Source organism: Odontomachus brunneus, unplaced genomic scaffold (genome assembly GCF_010583005.1).
Source record: "Odontomachus brunneus isolate Ranch 3 - 2012 unplaced genomic scaffold, Obru_v1 Obru_scaffold_269, whole genome shotgun sequence".
Lineage (NCBI taxonomy): Eukaryota > Metazoa > Arthropoda > Insecta > Hymenoptera > Formicidae > Odontomachus > Odontomachus brunneus.
The window spans coordinates 157,623-168,744 of record NW_022639719.1 but is presented as its reverse complement, the minus strand read 5'-3'; the positions used below and the strand labels follow the sequence as shown (position 1 = coordinate 168,744).

Sequence of the window (11,122 nt, the reverse complement as noted above, 5' to 3'; positions counted from 1 at the left end):
TAGTATATCTGGACGATATCGTCCTTTACGCACGATCCCTTTAGGAACATCGGATCAAGTATAAAAGGCTAATAGAACGGCTGCGGGCAGCCAACCTCAAACTTCATTCTGACAAGTGCGAATTTTTGAGGAAAAAAATCACATTTGGGACATGCGATACAGGAAGACGTAGTGAAGCCAGACTCTAAGAAACTGGAAGCTGTCAGTCAATTTCCCACGCCTAGAACGCCAAAGCAGGTGAAGCAATTCCTGAGTCTTGCTGGATATTACAGATGCTTTATACCAACATTTTTTAGGGTAGCAAAGCCCTTGACGAATCTTCTGAAGAAAGACGCGTGTTTTAATTGGGCCGACAAACAGGAACATAGTTTCAAACTTCTGCGTGAACATCTCCTTTGCAAACCAGTACTGCAATATCCAGACTTTGAAAGGTCATTCAACATCACGACGGATGCCTCTGGTTATGCCGTTGCCTCCGTCTTAAGTCAAGGAACTATAGGAAAGGACTTACCCATCGCCTACTGTTCTAGGCTCCTTAATCAGACAGAACAACCATATTCGACCATCGAACGAGAACTGCTAGCTATTGTTTATGCAGTCCACTACTTCCGCCCTTACGTATATGGGAGGCCGACCACAAGCTCCTAGTCTGGCTCAATTCTATTAAGGATCCAACTTCGCACTTAACCAAATGGGCTCTTAAACTTGCCGAATACAGCTTCACCGTCGTGTACAAATCCGGAGCTGCTAACGCCAATGCAAACGCGTTATCAAGGAACCCTTCCGTTGCAAGGACGCAGATGCTGCTCGTTAGAGAACAAGCATGAAGTCTCAGCGATACCTCCGACAAGTCCTTGTTCTCGTATTCTAACCCGCAACGAAGGCTAATAGTACCTGGACAACTGGATTATCAGATGCCTACGAGTTCCGAAGAGGACGACGAACAGCACATTCAAGCCACGAAAACCGCCCCTTCTCGCTTAATTCACACCTCACCTGAGAAGATGACACCTCACGAGTCACCGGAACCTGCACACAAAGCAGGCCCATCAATCAGCCAAGAATTACCTCCAATGTCCGCCTTCAAATGCGGGGATGCAGAGGCGTCACCACCAGACGAAACACCTGCGCTTGTAACCGAAGAGATCAGTTCCGAACCGGCCATGTTTTCACCACCTGGGATACCATAGAGCACTTCGCATCAACAACCCGAGTTTCCCAGTTGCAACGCCATAACCACTAATGTTAAGGAATCACGAGATCGGTTTTCTCTGCGGAATAACAATTTGTATATCCTGATCACGCAAAAGGGTGAACCTTGTGACAGCGGGTCCAAGCAGGTCGCTGATATAGGACGACTCCCAGCATACGTTGACCTCACCTTAGGTAGGGTACGCGTCCCCCCTCCCCACGAGTGTCGCCTTGGCGCGGCGGGAGGGTCCGGTTGCTTTCAATGACCTCCTGTGGCAGTACCGCCAGTCCTCGACGGCGGGAGACCCGGGAGTGAGGTAGCGGTCGCTAAAACACTAAGTAGGAGGAGAAGGGCACCTCCTTAAATTAAAAAAGGCCAGCTCCTACTCCGACTTGCGGAGTGAGGGCATGGGGTGTGCAACCTCTTCAGGATCAACTCTAACGATCCGACCGCACTAGGGTATGGCGGCCCGAGTAAATCGCCCGGTGTGCCCGGCACCGTTAGGGGAGGACTTGTCCTCCTTCCGCGGATAGGGGCTGGCGATTTGACTTCCATGCTCGGCGGCACGGCGCCGTTAGAGGAGGATTTTTTATCCTCTTTCCGTGCATGGGGGGTCTAAGGGGTAGGGTCGGTTTCGGGGTGGGGTTTATTGTAGGTCGGGGGGAAGGACACCTTAGGGGGTGAACAGGGGGCACGGGGGGTGTTGCCCCTCGGCTTTTGGGCGGGCGCGGCTTGCTGCGTGCGGCCTGGGGCCGGGTGTGTGGCTACCCACTAGGGAGGTACCTTTTCCTGCGGAGCGGGAGTCTCCTGCTCTGCGGGGGGAGGCGGTATGGATGGCTCTGATGAAGAACCTCTGCGGATCCCTGGGAAATGCCTTGGCATGGCTTGCCGTGCGGGAGCGACTCGGGAGGAGGAGGTTCTGAGGAAGTGGTGTGAGTGAGGGACGGCCAGGCTTCGGTCATATTTCCCGCGACACGAACCAAGGGGGGAGTAATAGCCCCCCGACCGTGAAAGACAGTGATGTCGAGTACCTGACCTCTGGGTTAGTAATAAGGGTAAATATAAGTCCTGGCGTTTGTCAGGCAAAGGTCTCGTGAACACCCATGTTTAACGTGGGGAGGACCGCTCTCTGTCTTGATCAGCGTCCCTCCGGAAGTTGAAGCCGTTGTCCTGGGCGCCTGTGTGGGACGGCGGGGCGGCCCCCTGTCCGTCATATCCCGCATACGGGAAGATACGCATGCGACCTCTGGCGGTCGGATGAGCGGGTGTTCGGGTCACCTCGCGTTCGGCTGCTGGGGTGAGGCTAAACCTTTAGCATCTTTGTGTGGACCTGGCCCTAACCAGGAACCTTTTTTATTAGAATCTTTTACGGGAATAGGGTTAGCCATCCGAAAGCTGCCTCTCAGTTTTCCCGTATTTAAATAAGGTTTAACAATAGGCGGGGACAATCCTCCACCGAGTTGTGGAGGACCCATGATGGGCGAACCGTCTTTTAAAATCGATGCAAGATGACTTCCTAATCCGATAAAAAACCAGACATAGATGAGAGGGAGCAAGCAGAACTGCAAGTCCAATTCGGGGACGGGACCAAGAGTCATTGGCCACCACAGGACTGCAGCAGCACCGAGGCAAACACTAGCCTTGCTGAGAAAGATGGCGAGGAGGAGGTAGAGGAAGGCACAGTGATGCCCAGCGCCGAGAACGAGGGTGGCATAGAGGAGGGTATTGACCCCCTCGAACTCAATATAGAAGGAGAAGGAGAAGCAAAGGATTTTTCCCACATCGCTGTTCCTCAGGTTGAAGACCCAGGACTGGCCGAGGATGTTGAAAAGCAAGTGGCCTCAATAGAGGTTGAAGCGGTAACGGAGCTAGACATCAGCCAACCACTACCAAGGAATAGGAAAAAGGAGGGCTCTATATCCCCAATTAACGAACAGCTAAAAGGTAACTCCGAGAGAAAGGAAATCCAGACAGTATCCACAAACCGGAAAGGGAAGGCGCGTACCAAGGCATGGAGAATCGTCTCCGACAAGTCCGGTTCGGAAGTGACTCGATCGAAAAACATCAGTGAAGCGGGCAAACCGATTCCTTCCACCTTAGGCAAAGCCAGATACAGGAAGGGATCGGAGAGTGAGGCGGTCACAGTATCCTCGGATGAGGACTACGTGCCATACACTTGAGCGGCCAAGCGTAATAAAGCGCTGGCGCCCAGGAAGAAGAGGAGAGTGGAGACTAAAGGGAAGGATAAGAAAGAACCGGAATCGGAGGGAATCAGAGAAGGAAGGAATATAGAGAAGGAAGCTACTGGAAAGACAAAGGAGATGAAAAAGAAGGAAGAGATCGCGTACTTGGGGACCAAAGGGCAGAAGAGCCGGAAAAAGAGCAATCCGTCAGACAAGGATGACATCCTCGATGTGGATAACAGAGAAGGGAGCATCGTGCTGGGCACAGTCGGGTACAGCAAGATGACAGCAGCGGCAGCGGGCGTACTGGCACTCGAATGGCTGGATGAGGTGGAAGCCGGCAGAGCTAAGTCCTCAAATATACAGGGGCGGATTAGTGGCATGATGAGAAATAACGTCATCAATGTCAAGGACCTAGTAAGGGCATTAGTGGGGAAGGCAGAAGCGTCAGGAGACCCGCTGTATCTAAGGATAAGGAACGCGGAGCTCTCGATGCAAATGAAGGAAGTGAGGGAGAAGTGCGAAAGAAACAAGTCTGATCTGTTAGAGGCCAAGCGCTCCATCCAAAAACTGAAGGAAAAAATGGCCAAGATCGAGGGAAAAAATCAGCAAAAGGGGAAGGAGAACGGAAAGGAGAGGACGAGAAAAGACAGCGGAAAGTGTAAAAAAACAGGAAAGGAGGACCCGACTGCCGGGGAAGATACGGACGTAGAGGCGGAGATGTTTGAGACAGGAAACAGAGGAGAAGGGAACGTAGTATGGAGACCGCCGCTGAAAGGTGTGCTGGCACCCACACCAACGGCAGCGGATAAACGAGACGTACAAGGATAAACAAAGATAAGAAAAGGGAAGTAATAATAACAAGACAAATCGAAGAACTTCTGAGAGCGAGGAAACAATTGCGAAAGGACTTGAGTCAGAATAGGAAATAGAGCAATGGTAAGGCAGATGAGTGCGGAAACGAGGAGGGAAGAGATATGAGAAAAGATGTGAGAAAAAAGCCGGCAGGACTAAGGATCAGCTCGGATGAGCAAATAGCCCCACCCAGAGAGGGGACAGGTCTGCATGATGACACCCCATTGAAGGAGAGGAGAGGTGCGAGGCCAAAGAAGGGAAAGAGTTAGGATCCGAGGTTCCTGATTGGAACGCCAGGGAAAGGAAAGACTTGGAATGGGAGATCGTAGGGAAGAAGGGGACGCAGCCCCAACGGCAGAAGGAGGCTCCCAGTGCGAAAGCTTAGCGCAACAGCGAGACGAGAAGAAGACCACCTAGAACGGCGGTGGTTTCAATAACCGGAAGAACGGAGGGATTCTCTTATGCGGAAGCAGTGAGAAAGGCACGGGAAAAAATATCCCTGTCAGGAATGGGTATAGAACAGACAAGAATCAGACGAGCCATCAATGGGGGGATTCTAGTCGAGATCATAAGCACAGATGGCAAAGACAAGGCCAATGCTCTGGCTGACAAACTTAGGGAAGTACTGCCTGAGGAAAATGCGATCGTGGCCAGGCCGGTAGTTAAGGGCGAGCTACGCATCATAGGGATAGATGACTCTGTCACTTGTGATGAAGTAAGAGACGTGGTCACGAACACGGGAGGCTGTACTCTTGAGGAGACGAGAACTGGAGAGATGAAAAAGTTGCCGAATGGACTCAACACTATCTGGGTGCAATGTCCTTTGGTCGCGGCAATACGGGTTACAAGGGAAAGGATGTTGAGGATCGGATGGACGATCGCAAAAGTAAAGCTGCTGCGTCCCCGACCCCTGCAGTGTTAGCGCTGCTGGGAATACAGGCATGTAAGAAACTTGTGCAGATCGTCCACGGGCAGGAGTACGGCGTGTTATAGGTGTGGTGAGTGCGAACACAAAGCAAGGCAATACACTACAACTCTAAAATGCGTGGTGTGCATTGAAAAAGGAGGAGATGGCAAGCATCGTCTAGGATCCGCCGTGTGCATGGAAGGGAAGAAATACATAGGGAAACCAGCTTGGAGGACTGGGTTAACAGATTCAACCGATAATGGGAATCAAAATAATTCAGTGCAATCTGAATAGGAGTTGGGAGGCGTACAACCTGCTCGTACACCAAGCAGCGGAGTTAGGCACAGACGTGTGTTTTATTGCTGAACCACCGGCAGCTCAAGAGGTCGGAAATTGGTTCCTCAGCAGGAGCGGGTTAGCGGCGGTAGTATGGATGCCTAGGGGATCGGCGCGGCTAGGGCGGTGCACCTCGGTAAAGAGAGGTGATGACTTTGTTATAATAGAGACCGGGGGGTGGAGGATCCTGTCATGCTACGTGTCACCACAAACGAGGAAGGGACCATTCCTGCAGTTCCTCGACGAGCTTGGAGACGCCATAAGGGAGGTAGGAGTGACGAAAATTATAGTATCTGGAAACTTCAACGCTCGGTCGAGAACATGGGACGAAGGAAGACAGAACTATAAGGGGGACCTGCTAGAGGAGTGGGCGGCACAGAACGACATTCGGCTGATTAATGAGGGGAGGAAACCCACATGTGTCAGACCTCAGGGCTGTTCCGTGGTTGATCTGACCTGGGGTTCCCCGGATGTGGCCTCAAAGATCGAGGGTTGGAGGATCTCGAAAATGGAATCGTTATCTGACTACAGGTCCATTATATATGGAATAGGGACACCGTCTGGAACTAAACAGAACGTAGTCAGCATGGGAAGGTACAACTGCTGGAAGTTTGGCACTGGAAGAGGAAGTCTTTAAGTCGTGGGAACTAAGATGCAGAGAGGGTGAAGCAGAAGATAACACTGGGGAAACAGCAACAAACTCTGCACGGTGGCTTCAGCGCTCCATGAAGGAGGCATGCGTTCTCGCAGCACCACGGGCTGGCGCCAGGAAAACAAATCGGAAGGCATACTAGTGGAACTAGGGCATCGCGGAAGAACGCATGGCTGTATCAAGGCAAGAAGGCGGCTAACGAAAAAAATGGGGAAGATCAAGACCGGTATGAGTGGAGAAAGTAAGAAAGAACTGGCAGGGCTGAGAAAGGCCTACAGAGAGAGCACGGACAATATGAGATGTCTGATTAGGCTGGCCAAACGGAATGCATGGCAAGAGCTCATAGTTATTATAGAGGCAGACCCGTGGGGTACGCCCTATAAACTAGTCCTGGACAAGCTGAGGAACACCACCTCACGCCTTACTGAGACTTTGGAAAAGGACAAGGTGGACAAACTTATACTTTGTTTCTGGGGGCGGGGGTGGACTCCAGGACAGGATGAACCAAGACATCGTTGTCGAATAGCAGGAAAGATGGAAGGTGTCGGCAGCAGAAGTGCGAACGGTCGTGAAGAAGAGGGGCGCAAAGAATAGAGCCCCTGCAATAGACGGCTTCACGGCCATGGCGTGGAGGAAAGTACCGAATGCAGTAATAGACAGAATAGCGAAATGCTTTACGGCCTGCCTTAGAGAGGGGAGCTTCCCGGCAGAGTGGAAAGAGGCAATATTGGTTCTTATTCCAAAGGGCAATCCTCGGGTGGAAACGGTGCTGAAGGCAAGACCAATATGCCTGTAAAATGAGATAGGAAAGGTGCTAGAAAAAATCCTGGCATAACGCATGTCGGACTGGATGAACGAGAACCCGCTCAACGATCTTGCGGACAATCAGTATGGTTTTAGAGAAGGTCGTTCCACCTGACGCGATACTTAGGGTCCAACAGATGACAACAGAAGCTGTAAGAGATGGGCAATATGTTTTGGGATCAGTTTAAACATTAAAAATGCTTTCAACTTGATCCCCTAGACGAAAATACGCAAGGCGCTTGAGAGGAAGGATTCCTTAACTATATATGGAGGATCATAGCTGCGTATCTATCAGAACGATGGATAGAATACGGAGTAATGGGGGGAGAGACGAGGAAAAGGGCAGTTTGGGCGGGAGTTCCACAGGAGTCGGTCTTGGGGCCACTCTTGTGGAACATCACGTATAATGCGGTGTTGAGATCGGGAACGGAGGACGGGTGCGCCCTAACATGTTACGCCGATAATACTTTTATTATCTGGTAGCAGCGGATAATGTCGGATCGGTGATTGCAAAGGCCAATCTACAAGTGGGACGTACCATAAGGCGTATAGAACAGCTGGGCCTGGAGGTGTCGGCGGCTAAAACGGAAGTGATTCTGTTCTATGGACCAAGAAGGAGACCGAGTGTTGTGCCGGAGGTGAGGATTGGAGACGTGGACGAGAGACCTGGTGACACCTTCAAGTATTTGGGTATAATGCTAGACAGCAAGTGGAAATTTACTCAGCACTTTGAGTACGTAGCGGATAAAGCTTTACGTGTGGCCAGATCCCTAGGAAGGCTGATGCCAAATCTTTGAGGCCCAATGGAAACCAAAAGGAGGTTATATGCAACGGTGGTGTCATCGGTCTTGCTATATGGCGCACCGGTGTGGTGACTCGCTAGCTTCGTCGGCGTCCTCGTCGGTGTTGCAGAGAGCGCAGTTACCTTTGAAACGGGTGCAGAGATACGTCGCTCTGAGAGTGATTGCTGCATACAGGACAGTGTCCTACGAAGCGGCGACACTACTTGGACGCCACCACTATATCTGGCAGGTGCCTTACAGAAGAGGATCTATGTAAGAATTAGGGAGGCTAAAAGATTGGACACCCAGTATTGACAATGAAATCAGAGCGATGGAGCAAGTGCTCCTCAAAAGACAGTGGGAGATCCACTTGAGGCAGCCAAACATATCGGGCGCTAGAGTAAGAGTGGTTATTTTACCCAGGTTCTCCGATTGGGTGGAAAAAAGGAAAGGGGGTCTCAGTTTTCATCTGACCAAAATGATCACAGGACATAGTTGTTTCAACGATTACCTGAAGCGGATAGGGAAACGAGATAACAACCAGTGCGACCAGTGCGGAGAAAGAGAGGACCCAGCCCAGTACAATTTGCGCGGAATGGAGTACCCAGAGGGCGGACCTGACAAGGGCTATAGGAAGCTACCTGACATTAGCGGCGGTTATTAAACCAATGCTTGGGTCTGAAGAGGCACGGCGTGCTGTAAATATATTTGCAACAGATATGAGGCGCAAAGAGGAGGCGGAGAAATGGAGAGGGCATTGCAGGCAGCTGCAAATGGAACACCATTTTTTTTGTTTAGGCAGAGGAAATGCTTTACGCACACCCCCGGGAAATACGGGACTTTCCCAGGGGTAATGTTGGACTCTCCTCCCCGGAACTAACCGTCCGGGGGAACGGGGGGCCTACCCACTAAAACCTCTGTCGAACCCCTTGCGGCTATTGCGAGGGCGTCCCAGGAACCGCTTGCGCATTACTTCCGGGACACCCTCAGCCGCAAAGCGGGAAAAACCTAAACCCCGCACCCTTACCGGACCAAGAGGAATGTTATTCCCTCCCGGCCTGTGTCACCAATCTTCCATGACCGGACGTGGGTCCCCCCGTCCGATCACACTTCACCTGTAAGGGCGCTATTGACCGAGCCCGGTCCCGTCTGGACTCGACCCGCTCCTACGCTTCCGACCAAGATTGTGGGGGGCGGAGGGGTCGAGATTCCTCTCCGCCTCTCTTGGTCAAAAGCCTCCTGGCTCTGGGAGGGGGTGAGCGGCTTAAGAGTCCGTCCTTGCGAACCGGCCGCTCTGCGCCCCTCCCGGAGGCGCCTGGTTTGACTCCTTGTCACGGGTGGAGTCACGCGTTGCGACGCGCTTCCCCCGCCCGATCAGGCGCCTTATATCTCCCCCAGGCCGGGTCCTCCATTGATCAAGAGGACCCGGTGACATTGTTGGAGACGGCGGCGCAGGTACCCGCAGGTACACCGGGGGAGGGAACGCTAGCGGTAACGTCCCCTCCAACGGGCGCGCAGCCCTACAAACCCGCGCTAATGCGCGGGTAAGTGTGGCGACGCTCTTCTTCTGCGGCGCCTCACCCCATCCCGGGGGGCGGTGGTTTCGCCCCGCCGGCCCCTTTCCGACTCCTTCTGTGATACGACTGTGTCACAGAAGGAGGTGACGACGGACCAGCTCTCATCTCCCCCAAGCATGGCCCTGATGAGGGCCGGGGAAGAGATCCGCTCCCACCACATCAATTAGAACTCGGCGCTCTATCACCCAGGAGAAGCATTCCTCCAGGGTACTTTGCGCCGAGTCCACTTCAGCACCACAGTGGTGACAGCGGGAGTTAGGCTCCCTACCAATCCTATGCAGATACTCACCGAAGCATCCATGTCCGGTAAGTACCTGCGTCGTCCGGAAGGACAGTTCTCCACGGGTCCTGTCTACCCACTCTTGTAGACAGGGCCGGATGGCCTCGGCGACCCTTGTTCCTGATCGGCCCGTCGCCCCTCCAGGTGGATGCTCCACCTTAGAAAGAGGCGTTGATGAGCCTGCAATTTGCGATTCCTATGGCCCTGGCCAGATATTCGAAGTCTCCCGGCACGGAGCTCCTTGACACGCCGATAGGTCTTCGGCATGCATTTGTGCAAGGAGCTCCAGCGGGGGAGACCGGCCAGGGCCGTGGTGGCCATAAGCGACGTCGTCCGATAGGCCCGGGCGAGGCGAATGGTGACCCACCGTTGCGCGCGGTGTGCCAGCGCAATGATGCGCTGGTTGGTCGCCATCGCACTCGCCCAGACCTCGCACTGACCCCGTGCAGGGCCATGAACTGGACGACGCCGGCATACAGCCGCCGTGCCTTCCTTTTTGGGCAGCCGAGGTTGGGCAGGAGGTCACCTAACATATTGGCCACCCTGCCCAACTTCGGGGCCAGAAGCTCGAAATGCTTCTGAAACCTCCATGTACCATCCAAGACAAGTCCCAGATATTTTATCGTGGAACCCACGTCTTCACGGAAACACCTTTTTTTGTTTTTTTTTGGTTAAGTTAGGGGAAATGCTTTATGTATACCCGCGATTTCTGGGGGGAGACCGCAGGTTATGTGGGACTCCTCCCCCGTCGAAAATCGACGGGGGCCCTACCTACTAAAACACCTGGCGGGTCCGCCCTCGGCGGTCGTCAGGAGGCCCGCGGGAACTACTTGCGCATACAATCCGCCAGGCCCCCCTCCGCTGTTTGAAGGACACCTCCCGAACCGGGGGTAAATAACTACTCCCCGTCACAATCCCTCTTAGCAGAAGCGCGGTGCGACCCAACACCGCGCCGCCTCCCTCCCGGGCCGCTTTAATTAGGAGGGTGCGTCCCCGCGCACCCCCCCAGCGGCCCATAGAGGAGAGAGACCGGCCAGATGGTCAGCCGGCGCCGCGGCCCCGGTCTGATGTCAGACCGGGGCCATCTCCACCTCCCGCGATAGGATGTGGCCCGCCCGTCCCACGGGCCACTGGTCTCCTTGACCCGTCGCCGCCGCGTTCGGCGGCCGGCCCCTACGATGGCCCTCTAGCCGTCCGCTAGCCGGGCTACCTCCCACCAGCGGGCACTCGGAACCACCCATCCGGTGGTCCGAGGCTCGCCCCTCCTTGCGGCACACTGCACAGGCCGCCTCCTCCTTGCACGCTAGCGCGATGTGCCCACACCGGTAATATAGCCCGTTCCAGTCTGTCGATGCAGAGCAGGCCGCTCGGATGTGGCCGAGCCTCCAACACCGGGAGCGGTGCACTTGGACACAGTACAATTGGACACGTTACAAATGGACAGGTTGCAAATGGACACGGCATTTGACACACAGTTCAATTGGACACGGTGCGTTTGGACACGAAACTTTTGGGCACCGTTGTTTTTGGACACGAAAGAAAATGCACGTCGTT

At 53.7% G+C, this 11,122-nt stretch overlaps 1 protein-coding gene across 1 annotated transcript; it reads left to right on the top strand.

The window, feature by feature from the left end:
- Positions 1–7,015: 7,015 nt before the first annotated feature.
- LOC116853027 lies at positions 7,016–7,726 on the top strand. Its single transcript, XM_032833879.1, has 2 exons — positions 7,016–7,081; positions 7,445–7,726. Exons 1-2 carry the CDS (start codon positions 7,016–7,018, stop codon positions 7,724–7,726), a joined length of 348 nt encoding a protein of 115 aa, XP_032689770.1.
- The last annotated feature ends 3,396 nt before the right edge of the window (positions 7,727–11,122 follow it).

What these genes read in the sequence shown, in the direction of transcription:
- LOC116853027 (XM_032833879.1), top strand. Translation starts at nt 7,016, where the DNA reads ATGGTTTTAGAGAAGGTCGTTCCACCTGACGCGATACTTAGGGTCCAA. An exon ending in AACAGATGACAACAGAAGCT is followed by an intron (nt 7,082 to 7,444) that starts GTAAGAGATGGG and finishes GTGATTGCAAAG; the next exon opens with GCCAATCTACAAGTGGGACG.